We start from the raw sequence: 17,360 nt of genomic DNA, 5'->3' as shown, positions 1-17,360 counted from the left end.
CAGAAATATATATATATTTTTTTATCAAATAGGGGACAGAGGCCTAAATGCAGATCAAACTGGGAGTCCTTGAAATGTAAGCGGTTGAGAACCTCTGGACTGGCTAATGCATCTGACTGGCAACGCAGCCTCCAGGCCTTTTTGACCTTTATTGTTCGTTTCGTCCTCGGCCATTTGATTTACTCATGAGCCCGTCATCTCCTAATAGGGTGGTGTCAGCTACACCCCACGTCTCCCCAACGAGGGCACCGGGACAAACATTTCTATCACGAAAAACAGGAGCCGCTTTACAAGGAGACCAGAAACGGGGGCGAGGCAAACGGGACACACGGTCTTGTCACCTTTACCTCGTTGATAGATGCTTTTGAGGCACAAAAGGTTTACAAGAACTTTGTTAAGTCAAGTACAATAAATGAGGCGTGTACAGTTACATGACCCCATCACCACTCAACTCGTACCGACCAGTGGTGGAAATAGTACTCAAATGTTTTACTTAAAGTAAAAGTATCAATACTGCAATGTAAAAGTACTCTTAGAAGTAAAAGTCTGGAATTCAAAAGTATTGGTATCAAAATGTACTTTAAGTACCAAAAGTAAAAGTACTGAAATGTTTGAAAATAGCAGATCTACAAGCTTGGCTATTTTCAAATAGCCTACTGTATGTATGAAATAGGGCTAAAGTCTTTAATGTATGTTTGCAAAGTAACTAGTAGCCTCTGAGATGTAGTGGAGTAGAAGTAAAAGTTGGACATACTCCAGTAAGGTAAAAAATACCTCAACATTGTACTTAAGTACAGTACTTGAGTAAATGTACTTAGTTACTTTACACCACTGACAAGCTCACAACGCATCGTGATGCAAAGAATATAAAGTATAACTCAGGCATATATGAATTGATTTATAATATTTGTCACATGACCAGGGGTCATCAACGTGTCCGTACACGGACAAACGTGTCTGTGGCGAGACAAGGTGATGATGACCTCTGCACGTGACCCCTTTCATTCCATGAAAAGTTTAGTGTTTTCAACTGATTAAAAAAAGCGTAGCATTGACACTCCTCTCTAGCGAAAGGCTTGGGCGGCAAAGTATAAACCAGCCTTTAAAAGTAATCGGTAACAAGGTCCGTGCTGCATAATTCATTTGAAGGGAACACATCCGTAGACGGAGCAGTCGCACCGTCGTGCTTCTAGCTCCAGGGCCTGCTGCAGTTTCATCAGCCGTACGTCTCATAACACATTGAGGCCCGTTCTACAAAGTGTCTTCTAAGTCCTAACAGTTTTGCGAAAAACATTTTGTTGATATATCAGTGGTGCTCAAACTTTTTCATTTCAAGGACCCCCAAGATTATATAAGACCCCCCCCCCCCCCCCCCCATCTCAAAATATTTTTGTTCCAGAGACCCCCAGAAGCAAAGCTTTGAGTTAAAAATGTTGGCTTTAAAAAAAATATATATATATATATTCAAAGATGTGCACAAAAGTTCATAATTTTGGCCTGGACGGTTGGCATAACCATCTGGGCACCTAGGTTGGTAATCCTAAGCCTGACAGTGTGTCGCGGGTTCGACTCCCGATCCCGACAGCCTTTGCTGCGTGTCACTTCCCATCTCTATCCCCATTTTCTGTCAGCCTACTGTCTTATCAATAAAGGCATAAAAAGCAACAAAAAAAAAAGCGAAAAAGAAACAAACAAAAAAAATCATGATTTTTTGAAAAATAGCCAAAGCATAAACTATGTCTAAAATCTAAAATGACACAGGTGCTTTCCCGGTCTTAAAGGGATAAGAACAAACACTGTTCAGCACATTTGTCAGGGGTATGCATCTTTCCAAAGAGCCACGACACAAAAGGAAGTGCGCCTCGCCGCAGAGAGAGAAGCCCTCCTCTGATTAAAGCGCATTTCAAATGATTTGCATTAACTGTATTAACATCCTGCAAAATGCATCAAAGACGAGCGTGAATTATTTATTAATGGCAACATTTTGAATCTATTTATAGAGGCAATTTATTTATAAAACTAATGCAATGGTCCCAAAACATTTAATTAGGGCAAACACGTGCCCATAATGCAGTGTGCTCCCAAGCTAAAATCTACGTTATATTTGTTGGAGACTTATTTTTAAGTACATGGCTAAGAGTCGTGGAAAAAGTACTGAGATTTTTTACTTAAGTAAAAGTATCAATACCACAATATAAAAATACAAGTAAAAGGCCTGTATTCAACTTGAGTACAAGTTCAAAAGTATTGGCATCAAAATATAGTACATGTACCAATACAGTACCAAAGTAAAATAACTCATTATGTTTGATTTTTTTTCTCTCGAAAATAGCAGATCTACAAGCTCACAACGCGTCACATTGTGTTGTTAGCTTGTAGATCTGCTATTTTGGCATAAACAAAGTATAAAATAGGGCTTAATTGGTTAATGTATGTTTTGTAACAATAATTTAATCTACAAAGTAACTTGTATAGTATTGTATGCCTTTATATGTCTTGATGAATTGAATACACAGGACCAAAATGGAAACAAGCCCTCAGGCCTTTCTGTGTTTTAGCATTATCGTATAACTGTACCTTTTGAAAACTGTAAATAAAGTATTCAATCAATCAATAAAAAATGGCCACACTCAAGTAAACAAAAAGTACCTACAAATTGTATTCAACCACAGTACTTGAGTAAATGTACTTAGTTACTTTCCACCACTGATTGTTGCTTAATAGGGGCAGTATGCCATGCATGCATTAAAACTCCAAATCCCACCTTGTAATGTGGGACTTCTGGAGGTGATTATTTATTAATCCACAGAAGCCTACTGACAAGCCACACACACGCACGCACGCGCACATGCACACACACACACACACACACACACACACACACACACACACACACACACACACGCACACACACACACACACAGAGTGCTGTGCCAGTTACCAAAGCGGTGTATATGCGAGGCGGACCTGGCACGACATGAATAAAGCAAGCTCGCCGTGTTCTTGCTGGGTATATCTTTGGCTTTTATGCAAGCAGCACGCATCAACAAGCATTGGTTTTCACTCCTTGCCTGAGCTTACACATTCATATTAAATGGTGCCGTTGATATTTTAAACGTTTGTTACTCTGTTAACCCTCCTAACAAATTTCACACGTACGCCTGTACAAGCTAAAAATCCCTCGGTGTTAATTCATCAATTTGTAACTCTGAGAGTGTATAGATGCTACCAAATGGACCCCTACGGGTTCATTTGGTTACATCTGTACGGTTAAATTAACAATGAGGATTTGACTGTGTAGAGTATGTGATATAGGCTCTATGCACAGCAGCCATTTTGGAAAGAAATGGGCCTATTCCCTTACTTCCTTCACAGGTGTCACCAATGATACTAATGAAGGCTCTGTTCCATTCTGGTCAAACAGAGTCAGGGTGCTGATGTTGTGCATGTTGGCACACTGGAGACACTCTGCTACACCAGTGGGTCTCAAAGTGTGGTCCAGGGACCCTCATGGTTCTTTGAGGGGGTTCCAAATGGACCCTTACGGGTGTGTAACTCTGAGAGTGTACAAATGGAACCAAATGGACACTTACCCCTTTAAGAATATTTTGATGCCAACACTTTTGTACTTTTACTCAAGTAAATGTTGAAATTACCGTACTTTTACTTGCAACCGAGTGTTTCTACACTACAGCATTGATACTTTTACTTAAGCAAAGAAATGTAGTACTTTCTCCACCACTGGCTTCCAAAAAAAAAACTTTCACACCGAAAGAAACTTCTCAAACTCCCGTCCTCGTACCTTGTCCTCACAGCAGGACAGATCCATACCACCATGACGACACGGCGTTTAGCACATCCTCACAGAACCCTGATGAATAATGCACCGAACGCTGCTGCTGAGGGCAACCAGGGAGATATTCTTTTATGTAACTGGCACTACCCACCTTCCTTCTGGAAACCTCTTATACCGCGTGCCACCGAGTCCCAAAGTCCTACTCACTCACCGCCTGCCATTCTGTGTCAGACACCTAATCCATAATAGATGAAAGCAAGCAGTTCTCATTACTATTAACCCTTTGAGACCGGGAACGCATCTGTGTGTCATTTTTAGATTTCTTTGGCTATTCAAAAAATTGCAGATATACAAGCTCATAGCGCGGCACCGAGTGCCGCGCTATGAGCTTGTAGATCTGCTATTTTTGAAAAATCTTGAGCATTTGTGCAAATCTTGGAATATATATATCTTTCAAAGCAAATATTTTTTACTCAAATCTTTGCTTCTGGGGAGTCTTCTAAATCCTAACAGTTTTTTAGTTTTTTTTTTACTTATTTTGCTATAATATCAGTGGTTCACCAACATTTTGCATGTCAACGACCCCCAAATTGATATGTATTTGGCCACGGACCCCCATCTCAAAATACTTAGTTTCAGGGACCCCCAGAAGCAAAGATTGAGTTAAAAAAATATATTTATATATTCAAAGATTTGCACAAATGTTCAGAATTTTTCAAAAATAGCAGATCTACAAGCTCATAGCGTGGCACTCTGTGCCACGCTATGAGCTTGTAGATCAGCATTTTTTTGGAATAGCCAAAGAAATCTTAAAATGACACAAGATGCGTTCCCGGTCTAAAAGGGTTAACGTCAAAGGGTAACGTAGGGAGGACGGGACCCCGATATACACCCTGTTATTGGTCATTTGGAGTGGAGTGGCCCTAAACCCCTCCATCTGGATGAAGAAACCACATCCGACATCGATGCCGGACGAAACAAGGGGGAAGCAAACGGCGCTGCTTTACCGACCAGTGATGGACGTGGGGGGGTGTCACAGGGGGGCAGTGGTGGAAAGTAACTAAGTACATTTACTTAAGTACTGTAATTAAGTACAATTTTGAGGTATTTGTACTTTACTTGAGTATTTCCAATTTCCAATACTTTTACTTCTACTCCACTACATCTCAGAGGCAAATATTGTACTTTTACTCCACTACATTTATTTGAAAACTTTAGTTACTAGTTACTTTTCAGATATAAATTATGATATTATAAAACATACATTAACCACTTTAACCCTATTTTATACCTAGGCTATTTGAAAATAGCCGATCTACAAGCTCACAACGCGTCGCATCGCGACGCGTTGTGAGCTTGTAGATCTGCTATTTTCAAATATTTTGTACTTTTACTTTTGGTACTTAAAGTACATTTTGATACCAATACTTTTGTACTTTTACTCAAGTAAATTTTGAATTCCGGACTTTTACTTGTAACAGAGTACTTCTACATTGCAGTATTGATACTTTTACTTAAGTAAAACATTTGAGTACTTTTTCCACCACTGCAGGGGGGGGGGGGGGACTTTGATCTCCCCCTCTCGTCGCCGTTGTTTGCTGCTTTGTGCTTTGGAAGAAGGATCAGTGCGAGTGACATCGTTTAGCGCTTGCCTCTTTGCTCCCTTTTGCTTTCCACTACATCGCCCTCTGCATCTCCTTGGAAGTAAATCTAAATGGCTTATGTGTGAGCCCTGTTTTTTTCTCCTCCGACAATAAATTCAAGGAGCAAGGTGGTGGAGGGAGGAGGGAGGAGGGAGGAGGAGGTCTGGGCTGCAGTGGTGGATAAAGTACTCAAATGTTTTTTACTTGAGTAAAAGTATCAATACTGCAATGTAGAAGTGCTCTGTTACAAGTAAAAGTCCGGAATTCAAAATGAGTACATTTAAAAAGTAAAAGTACAAAAGTATCGGTATCAAAATGTACTTAAAGTGCCAAAAGTACTAATGTTTGAAAATAGCTGATCTACAAGCTCACAAGTGAGCTCATGTGAGCTTGTAGATCTGCTATTTTCAAATAGCCTAGGTATAAAATAGGGCTCAAGTGGTTAATGTATGTTTGCAAAGTACCTAGCAACTAAAGTTTTCAAATAATTGTAGTGGATTAAAGTACAACATTTGCCTCTGAGATGTAGTGGAGTAGAAGTAAAAGTATAGACAATTGTAAATACTCCAGTAGAGTAAAAGTACCTCAAAATTGTACTTAAGTACAGTACTTGAGTAAATGTACTTAGTTACTTTACACCACTGGTAATTGATAGAAAATAAGTTTTTGGGGTGAACTACTCCTTTAAGGAAAAGTAGTTTTTTATTTGTTAGTTTTTTTACTAATCGAACCCCGTGTTCAGACACTCTCCAGAATTTACACGCATGGCAGCTTCGGTTCCAAGCGCCAACCAACACGTTGTAATCATGGTCAGGAGCCTGCTAATTAGGTGAGAGTTTCGCTGCTTTATCAGCAGGCCTGCCGACAAGCCTCTGATAACGATACGCGGCCAACTTCCCCCTAAAAATAGGCGGGTTGACACTGCAGAGACACACAGGTTGGTCACCCGCTTCCAAAGGGGTCACATGCTAACCGCCACCCGGCGGAGCTAAGAATAAGCAGAAACCTTAGCACATTAACAGTCACCAGGAAGTCAGCCGTCAGTCATCAAAGACGGGATATTAATAGAGTTAAGGGCTGCGTCTTCTGACAGCAATAACAGTCCAATAAACACGCACAAACACACAAGCAAACAAATCAATAAATGAGTGAATAAATGTTATTCGTTAAGGCGTTGGTTCTCAAAGTGGGGTCCGGGGACCCCCAGGGGTCCTTGAGGGAGTTCCAGGGGGTCCACAACTAAATGATAGATTTTTAGGAACCAAATTGACCCTTATGGCTCTGTAACTCAGAGAGTGTACAAATGGAACCAAATGGACCCTAACGGGTCCATTTGGTTCCATTTGTACACACTCAGAGTTAAATTAACATTGATTTTACAACATAAATTGGGGTCCCAGAGATAGAAATGCCATTAAATGGGGGTCCATAGCCAAATGCATGTCAAACTGGGGGTCCTTGAAATTAAAATGGTTGAAAATCACTGCTAGAGCCGTAAAAATCTTCTCTTATGGGGGGGCCCCGGCATATCTTTTCAAATGGGGGTCCGCGGGCTAATAAGTGTCAATTTGGGGGTCCTTGACATGAAAAAGTTTGAGAACCACTGCATTAAGGCCTGTTCATCTCGTCACTGTCGGGTGGAAACCTTGTATATCAAAAGCTGTTTCTATTCAGGAAAAAGGAACAAAGAACCTAGTGTTCCAATGGATCCTATGTACCGGTAGTTGTATAGCTCTTGTTAATACTTTTAATTGGTTCAATATGTATACAGTAAATCCCGCAGACAGACTTAACCACTTTCACTTTCACTACAACATTTTTCAAAAATAGAGGAAAAAGCTGAGGAATTATCAGATCTATAAGCTCGCAGCATGTCACGATGCGATGCGTTGTGACCTTAAAGCTATTTTTGCACGACACTATTGTACGACGAAGTAAGACATCAATTTACAAACAAAAAAACAGAACATAAAAAGTTTAAAATCTTTAAATACGGAGATACAAGGTTTCGGCCCCGAAAGCAACGATATGCCTCACTTAATATTTTATTCAGTTCTATCGAAGTACGGTTCCTACTGTATATCCCCCCCCCCCGCGGACCCTCCTTGGTTATTAAGTGACAATACAGAGGAAACAGAGAACTCATCAGGAAGTGCACTCTAGAAGCGTACTCGGAGTTTTGCCCCCTAAACCAATTAAGGAGATATGAGAGAGGATAAAATTGTCAAAAAATGCTACGTTCCCGCGGAGAAGTGCAAACCATAATTGTAACCTTTGACAAGAGGTGGCTCGGCTCTCCACTAACTTTCGGCGACGGAGATACAGTACAATGCGGCACCCTGACTAATGGGGTGTGTGACTGCAAGAGAGTCAACAACATCAAATAACTGTCTGCTCACGGCTTCCAAGCCCGGCTATTTCTGATCGAGAACGCACTGCAAGGACAACTTCCTCTGTTAGTTCACGCAGTGTGCGAAACGAGCCATTAAGAAGTAACACAAACGATGACAGGCCATAAATTGTTTATACTATCGGAGCTAGTTTGGAGTTTAAATGTATTCCCACACAGAAGGGCAGAATGCTTGAGATGCTTGCGTCCAGATGTCTGGGGGTATTGTGGCACCATCCCAGTCCCTTGCTTAATCTGAAGAGCACATTCGCTTGACCTACTTACTGGGGTGGCTCAGAAACTTAGCCTAATATATAGACAGTCTGTAGAGCCAAAATATTTTGTCTTTTACTCTCCAACTAATGCACTGCAGGGGAAAATGGGTGCATTTTTAGTCCTTTGCAAAGTCTATATTCTTTTGAATGGGCACAGCCATCGTGATGACCAGAGATATCGAGAGAGAGAGAGAGTTCCAACTCTGAACGAAGAATATTCATATCATATATTCAATAAATTGATAACAACAGGATCAATGCGGAAGTAACGCGTGACGCAAACTCCTCAAACTTTGGTCCGGGGACCCCCCCAAGGGTCCCTGAGTGGGTTCAAAGGGTCTCCAGCTAAATTATTGATAGTTGGATCAATATCAAATGGGCCCTTAAAAGGTCTGTAGCCTAACTCAGAGAGTGGACCCAAATATAATATAACTTTTGGTTCTGTTTGTACACACTCTGAGTTATGGGGGTCCGCAGCCTCGAACCACTGGCGCAGCCACTGCCTTTGATGACAAGAAGCAACAACAACATTCTTCCCGTGGGGTCATCTTATATCAGTCTGCTGAGATGCACCCTCATTAAAACACTACAACTCTACTTGAAAGGTGAAAGTCTCACTCTGTGTTGTTGAGTGTGTTTTGAGTTGAGTTGCTTCTCAAACTTTTCCATGTCAAGGCCACCCAAATTGATATGTATTTGGCCACAGACCCCCATCTAAAAATGTTTTGTGCCAGGGACCCCCAGAAGAGAAGATTTTCAAAATCATTAAAGATTTTCAAGATGAAAAAATTAAATACAATGTGGGCTTGTAGATCTGCTTTTTTTTGACTAGCCAACGTGTACACATTAACTTATTTAGCTGGGGACCCCCCGCTTCCTCAGGTGCTATTTCAGCCACTCTACATTTCCCAAAAGGAAAAGCATGTATTTCAATTCCCACAAACCCCCCCACCGGCCATAAAAATGAGCTGGTACAGGTGGGTATCAAAAACCAACGGCATGGTCCCCCTCCCAGCAAATCGAAGCCTGTCTAAACGGAGGCCATTACATGCATACTTTCATTCATTCGGGGCCCCATTTTGGGGAAACCGACTCTTTAATTCCATCGCGGAGCTGCTACAGTCAGAGATGATTAATTTAACCCATTAAGACCGGGAACGCGCCTGTGTCATTTTTAGATTTCTTTGGCTATTCAAAAATAGCAGATCTACAAGCTCATAGCGCGGCACCGAGTGCCGCGCTATGAGCTTGTAGATCTGCTATTTTTGAAAAATCGTTAAAATGTTTGAATCTTTGAATATATATATTTTTTAAAACATTTGTAAAATATTTTGTTCCAGGGACCCCCAGAAGCAAAGATTTGAGTTACAAATGTTCGCTTTAAGAACATATTCAAAGATTTGCACACATTTTCATGATTTTTCAAAAATAGCAGCTCTACAAGCTCGGCACTCGGTGCCACGCTATGGACTTGTAGATCTGCCATTTTTTAATAGCCAAAGAAATCTTTGGGGGTGTAATATTTCACTTGTTCAGGCATGAAACATTGTGTTTCGCCCCCCCCTAAAAATCTCTAAAAAGCTGCTGTGGCCTTTCATGGAAACCGTACACTTACCAAAACCACAGCCGCCCTGGTGGGAGTTTACCACGTGCGCTGCCACTCACACGCTCTGTTGTACGTGACCCCTATGGGCGCATGGGGGTGGGGGGGCCCCCATTATTAATTGTCATACAATTAGCATTCCCCCCTTCTCCCATTTCCAGGGGTCCACGCCAGTGGTGGAAAGTAACTAAGTACATTTACTTAAGTACTGTACTTAAGTACAATTTTGAGGTATTTGTACTTTACTTGAGTATTTCCAATTTCCAATACTTTTACTTCTACTCCACTACATCTCAGAGGCAAATATTGTACTTTTACTCCACTACAATTATTTGAAAACTTTAGTTACTAGTTACTTTTCAGATATAAACTATGATATAATGAAACATACATTAACCACTTTAGCCCTATTTTATACCTAGGCTATTTGAAAATAGCAGATCTACAAGCTCACAACGCGTCGCATCGCGACGCGTTGTGAGCTTGTAGATCGGCTATTTTCAAATATTTAGTACTTTTACTTTTGGTACTTTAAGTACATTTTGATGCCAATACTTTTGTACTTTTACTCAAGTAATTTTTTTATTCTGGACTTTTACTTGTAACAGAGTATTTTTATATTGCAGTATTGGTACTTTTACTTAAGTAAAGAATTTGAGTACTTTTTCCACCACTGGCATGGGGTGGGGGGCCCCCATTATTAATTGTCATACAATTAGCATTCCCCCCTTCTCCCATTTCCAGGGGTCCACGCCAGTGGTGGAAAGTAACTAAGTACATTTACTTAAGTACTGTACTTAAGTACAATTTTGAGGTATTTGTACTTTACTTGAGTATTTCCAATTTCCAATACTTTTACTTCTACTCCACTACATCTCAGAGGCAAATATTGTACTTTTACTCCACTACAATTATTTGAAAACTTTAGTTACTAGTTACTTTTCAGATATAAACTATGATATAATGAAACATACATTAACCACTTTAGCCCTATTTTATACCTAGGCTATTTGAAAATAGCAGATCTACAAGCTCACAACGCGTCGCATCGCGACGCGTTGTGAGCTTGTAGATCGGCTATTTTCAAATATTTAGTACTTTTACTTTTGGTACTTTAAGTACATTTTGATGCCAATACTTTTGTACTTTTACTCAAGTAATTTTTTTATTCTGGACTTTTACTTGTAACAGAGTATTTTTATATTGCAGTATTGGTACTTTTACTTAAGTAAAGAATTTGAGTACTTTTTCCACCACTGGCATGGGGTGGGGGGCCCCCATTATTAATTGTCATACAATTAGCATTCCCCCCTTCTCCCATTTCCAGGGGTCCACGCTGACCTCTCTAGAGCCATAAACCGTCTGTGCCCCCCACTCCCCCCCCCCCCCCCCCCAACAACAAGCCCCCCCTCAGCTGCTGTTTGGTCGTCGTCCCCCAAGTGCCGGGGGTCTCTCTCAGTTTGGAACAAGGGACTCGTGAGCCCCAGAGAGAGTGTGGGGGCCGGGGCCCACACACACACACACACACACACACACAGCAAAGCCAAATACTAGCTCCTGTTTACTCACCCTTTTGCCTTCTTTGCCTGGCCTCCCCGGTTGACCCGGTGTTCCCGCTTCTCCCTGGGGAGAAGAGACACAAGATGCATCGGCGGGAAGAATTAACCCATTGAGACCTGAAGCCGATTCTACATGTCTCCTAAATCTCAACAGTTTTCTGAAAAACGTATGTTTCTATATCAGTGGTGCTCAATCTTTTTCATGTCAAGGACCCCACAAAATTATATGTATTTGGCCACGGACCCACATCAAAATATGTTGTTCCAGGGACCCCCAGAAGCAAAGATTTGAGTTAAAAATGTTTGCTTTAAAAATATATATATTCAAAGATTTGCACATATTTTCACGATTTTTCAAAAATAGCAGATATACAAGCTCGTAGCGCGGCACTCGGTGCCGCGCTATGAGCTTGTATATCTGCTATTTTTGAATAGCCAAAGTGTCAAATAATGCTTTTTAGCTCAAATCTAAAAATGACACAGTTCCAGGTATCAATGGGTTAAGGTGTTAAGGATTCTAACAGCGTTTTGGGACCTGTAGGAACGGGCTTAACCCCTTCAGTCCGGGGAACGGCATCTGTGTGTCTTTTTTTTTTTTGATTTCTTTGGGCTATTCAAAAATAGCAGATATACAAGCACTCGGTGCCGCGCTATGAGCTTGTAGATCTGCTTTTTTCTTTATCGGGGAAAATGTGTGCAAATCTTTGAAAAAATTGGGAAAATGTGTGCAAATCTTTGAATATATATTTTTTTAAAGCGAACATTTGTGAAATATCTTATTCCAGGGACCCCCAGAAGCAAAGATTTGAGTTACAAATGTCCGCTTTAAAAATATATATTATATTCAAAGATTTGCACACATTTTCCAATTTCTTTCCCCCTCAAAAATAGCAGATCTACAAGCTCTATGCGCTATGAGCTTGGAGATCTGCTATTTTTTGAATAGCCCAAATAAATCTTAAAATGACACAGTATGCGTTTCCCGGTCTTAGTGGGTTAACGGCTTGTTGCTTGTAAAAGTGGCTGCAGACAGATGTTCGAGCCACATGTTCTCTGCAGACCAGCGCAAATGGCCAGGGGAGAGGAGCCTGCCGTTGAGTCACAACCACTTTGTGCTCTGAGACGAGCATGTTTATTTTGTAGGCGGGAAAACGCTGTGCTAAAGTGAAAGTCGACAGGATATCTCCCTTACTTTTCCTTTTGTAGACGGTTAAAAACAGTCTAGATATTGAGTATTTAATGTATGTGTATGTATTCTACTCTGCTGATAAGGTCTCATTAGTGAGTTATTCAGACTGTATTTGGGTGCTCATTTCAGAATGTCTGAATGGATGGTCAGTATGGACAATATGATGATGAAAAGACAACATATAATAATTATAAATGTTTGGGAGCACATTCCTAATTCATTTATTAAATAATTACAAAGTAATTACGCCACCAACCAAAAGGTGTCCCCTATAATAAAAAATGTAGAATGTCACGGACATAAAATATAATAATAAATGTACCTGATCTCCCTTGAGACACTCTCGCTCCACCTAAAAATAAAAAAAATAAAAATTGTGATTGCTGTAGGTATACAAATGCTAATCTACATTCACACACAGATAAGAGTCAACAGTCATCTTAAACCAAGGTTGTCAGCTGTAAACAGTGGGGGTGAGAAAAGTATCACGATGCATAGATCTTTAGGTGGTGATTAAACTTCATTGATTTGGGACGTTACTTATAACTGATTATAATTGCTTATTCTCAAGCCAGAACTTGAAGCTTGGTATATCATTTAGGTGTCTATACATTCCACTACTAGTATATTCCAATATTGAGTGAATCTGTTCCTCCTGTCAAATCTGTACTTTACTTTGTTTATTTGAGAGGGATAGTATGTTAATTAACACAACAATCAGAATCAGTACAGTAGAGTTAAGAAAGCAGTGTAAATACTGTATTACAAGGAGTTAACAAGAATGGAAATGTTCATCCTCACATGAAAATTCTATCAAAAAACAGCCTTTGTGTATTGCCATGGATGAATTGTATCAAAAACAATCACATTGAATTGAATCGTGGTGGAATTAGAATCAGAATGAACCGCTGTGAGGTCAGGAATTTACACCCTTAATAAACACGCTACTCAGCTGTCACGGGACGGCACATCCTTGGCCTCAATGACCTCAAGTGCCGTTAAGGTCATGTTATTACAACTCCACAGGCACCTTGCCCCCTGCCACCACCGGCAACAAAGGACAGACGCAGTCATCTGTCCCCACAGGGCCACGGCATGGACACAAGGCCACGCACACACACAACTTCTCAGCTTTCAAATACAAGCCAAATCCATTTTGGCATCCAACAGTCAAATAATCTCAAACGGCTGAGAATAGACATTCATGCCATTTGTGTGGAACATGAAACACAGAGGCCTCTTTCTTTAATCCATTACGACCGGGAACGCATCTGTGTAATTTTTTTGATTTCTTTGGGCTATTCAAAAATAGCAGATGTACAAGCTCATAGCACGGCACCGATTTGAAAATCGTGAAAATTAGTGCAAATCTTTGAATACATGTGTTTTTTAAAGCGAACATTTGTAACTCAAATCTTTGCTTCTGGGGGATTCTACAAATGTCTTCTAAATCCTAACAGTTTCTTGAAAAAAGCGCATGTCTCTATATCAGTGGTTACATTTGAGTTAAAAATGTTCGCTTAAAAAAAATAATATATATATTCAAAGATTTGCACTAATTTTCACGATTTTTCTAAAAAATAGCAGATCTACAAGCTCGTAGCGCGGCACCAATCTGCTATTTTTTAATAGCCAAAGATATCTTGAAATGACGCAGATGCGTTCGTCGTCTTTAATGGGTTAAGAAGAGGGAGAAAAAAAAATCAGCTGTTTAATACCGTAGGGTTGACAGACAGCCGTAAGATATTCACAGCACTGCCCCATAAAACAAGATTGAGAGCCATGACCCGCGGCACCCCCAAATAAAACTCTAAATAAAATCAGCCTCAATCTTCCGATAGTGTTTTAGATAATAAATCAATTCTTATTGTTCGGGGCGCTACATCACTCGGCTGGCCTGTAAGCAGAGAAGGGACTGACCTTGAGGTTACAGTGAAAAAACCATGCAAGACAGCAGGCTAGAGCTAGTAAATCCAAACTACGGAAACAAATCGCTGACATTCTGTGCTCACCATCACCGCAATGTTGCACTGGCGCGTCGTGAGAAAAGTTTGGCGATCGCGGCGCGCGCTCGCTAGCTCGCTCGTCGCGCGGCTTACTACAGATGTCTGTCGTTGTGCTTGTCCTTATTAAATGTAAAATTAGCATGAGTGAATAGCTGACGGATGGATGGTGGCTGCGCTCCAAGGAGCATCGTAAGCTTTTGTGTGACATAAAAGGGGCAGGCCACGAGCGACGGTGGGCATAGCGTTAGCATCACTCCGGCGCTGATTAAAACCGGCAGGTGGATCCCCTCGTGATGTGTAGATAATTAGCTAACCGCCCACGGTATACCTTTAACCCATTAAGACCGGGGAACGCGGTGTGTGTAATTTTTTTTAGATTTCTTTGGCTATTCAAAAATAGCAGACATACAAGCTCATAGCGCGGCACCGAATGCCGCGCTATGAGCTTGTAGATCTGCTATTTTTTGAAAAATCGTTGAACATTTTTGCAAATCTTTGAATATATATATATTTTTAAAGCGACCGTTTTTAACTCAAATCTTTGCTTCTGGGGGGTCCCTGGAACAAAATATTTTGAGATGGGGATCCGCGGCCAAATACATATCATTTTGGGGGTCCTTGACATGAAAAGTTAGTAAGTACGTTGACATGAAAAAGTTTGAGAACCACTGATATTTGTTGTTGTTTAAACGGTTAGGATTTAGAAGACATTTGTAGAATCCCCAGAAGCAAAGATTTGAGTTACAAATGTAAAAATAGCAGATCTACAAGCTCATAGTGCGGCACTCGGTGCCGCGCTATGAGCTTGTATATCTGCTATTTTTTTATAGCCCAAAGAAATAAAAAAAAAATTACACAGATGCGTTCCCGGTCTTAATGAGCTAATCTACGCAGCTTGTCAACTCCCTCTGCTACAATACAACGCTAGGATCGTGTGTGTGTATTACTGTACGTACGCGTCACTACTGTATGTGTTAAGTATGTAAATATATACTGTATATATAAGTGTGCCTGGCAGTTATATGTAAGTCCATAAAGGCGCGCGTGTGCATACATTTCTAGGTTATGCTCTCGGCTCCCCTGGGCTTACATTAAACAGGACCACAGCGGAGGCAGCTATAGTGGCGTAAACCAGCCCCAATTATAAGACCAGGATGCATGAAGCATAGGTATATAGGGTTACCTCCCAGGTATGGGATTAGAATGCATAACGCATGGTAGGATGCCTCCAGGTATGGGATCAGAGTGTACAAAGCATGGTAGGATTGTACCTCCCAGGGTTTCAATACGTGCAAGTCGTCTAACTGCATGGGGTCTTCAACAGGGGGTCCGGGACCCCTAGGGGGTCCTCAGAGGCACTACAGGGGGTCCTCCAAATCTTTGCGTGATAGGATTCCGTGGGGAGTGAGGGGAACTTTAGCGAAAAATAGCAGATCTACAAGCTCACAACGCCTCGTTGTGTGCTTGTAGATCTGCTATTTTTGGCCAAGAGGTTTGGTGTAGAGGGAAAAAGCTACCCAAAAAAAGCAAACCAAGTACAGAGCCAATCGTCACGTTTAATATTGAGGCTGAAATGTCTGAAAATACGCTTTAACATGAATTAATAGAGAAAAAATAAACACAAATGTTATACAATATATAGGAGGGGGTCCCTGCTTCATCTCTCTCTCAGCTAAGGGTTCCTTGGGCTGAACAACGTTGAAGACCAGTGGTCTACTGCGGTGGTTCCCAACCTTTTCACTTGAAAATCTCGAAAAGCATTCACGCGGTGGTCCCCGGCCCCCCACAGGTTGAGAACCGCTGGTCTTTTACTGGGACCCCCATCAGGAAGCTCCCAGATTGAGGGGGAAGAGGAGGGGATGGACATTGAGACAATGAGGAAAAGAAACCAAGATTACTTTTTTTTGTGTGTGTGTGAGCAAACGTTCTGTGACTCACCCAGCCAGCTCCAATACCTGTCACCTTTCATCCACACCCCCACTGAGCACATGGACCCCCCCCCCCTCCCCCTCTCCCCTTCCCCCTGGCTGCCTGACAGCTCCCTCCTCCCATCCTTTGTATCTCTGGACAAGAGGGAGCCAAGAGGGAGCTCTATATCCCCGTCTGTATATATACGGTTTGTTTGCTCCCTTGTTTGAACGACTCCAAGGCAACGTTTAATGTGAGACTTAAAGACTGTTCTCACCTTAAGCTGGATTTAAGGCTGTGTTTGGCCACCGAAGCGTTTTTATCCGTGCTGAAAAACCAAGGGCCCAGCATCCGGCTTTGAAATTGAGTCTATATAGGAAGTGACAGTTCATATCACAACAAGGCGCTCTGCTAAAAACGCAAATGATTCGAGGTTGAAAATATTTCGACTCTGGGCACCCATAGATAAAAACACGCCGGACGTGAACGCGCAGCACAAAACAGACGTTTTGCGCCTTGTCATGTACTGCTGGCATTGTAAACAATCAAAAACATATGCGGCTCTCAGGAAAAACGAATTGTCTTGGTGGACACAGCCCCTTAGGGTACAGTCACACGTCTGCGCGTGTGTTGTAGCCAGAGCATGCCAAGGTCGTCAAACGCATCAATCTCCCATGTTGTCTTGAGTAGTAATACGCGGTATTACATACCTATCTTGGTTTGGTTGACACCTGGTCAAAGTTTACCAATGTTGAACTCCATGCTTCAGACGCATTGAAAGCACCGCGTAGGGTTGCCAACCGTACGTACCAACCGTACGTTTCTAAAACATATGTAAAAAAACGAAATAATAATCTGGGTGGGGGAAGTGAATGGCCACCACTTCTCCCTTCCCAACACCGCTGAAGTGCCCTTGAGCAAGGCACTGAACCCTCAACTGCTCCAGTGGAGCTGCTCAGTGGCCAACAGTTTACTGTAGGACTGTGGTTGTA

At 41.5% G+C, this 17,360-nt stretch overlaps 1 protein-coding gene across 1 annotated transcript in view; it reads right to left on the bottom strand.

Moving 5' to 3' along the window:
* The window catches only part of LOC308099849 (uncharacterized protein), a 266,481-nt gene that overhangs the window by 174,585 nt on the left and 74,536 nt on the right, over window positions 1-17,360 (bottom strand). The window contains exons 16-17 of the mRNA XM_080448669.1: window positions 12,777-12,806; window positions 11,276-11,329 (exon numbers count right to left, since the gene is read on the bottom strand). Coding sequence (XP_080304795.1) covers window positions 11,276-11,329; window positions 12,777-12,806 — 84 coding nt within the window. The remainder of the gene's footprint in view (window positions 1-11,275; window positions 11,330-12,776; window positions 12,807-17,360) is intronic.

This window comes from Gymnoscopelus braueri (genome assembly GCF_963280865.1).
Source record: "Gymnoscopelus braueri genome assembly, chromosome: 14".
Lineage (NCBI taxonomy): Eukaryota > Metazoa > Chordata > Actinopteri > Myctophiformes > Myctophidae > Gymnoscopelus > Gymnoscopelus braueri.
Note: the sequence above shows the minus strand (reverse complement) of the source record. Positions and strands in the feature narration are given on the sequence as shown.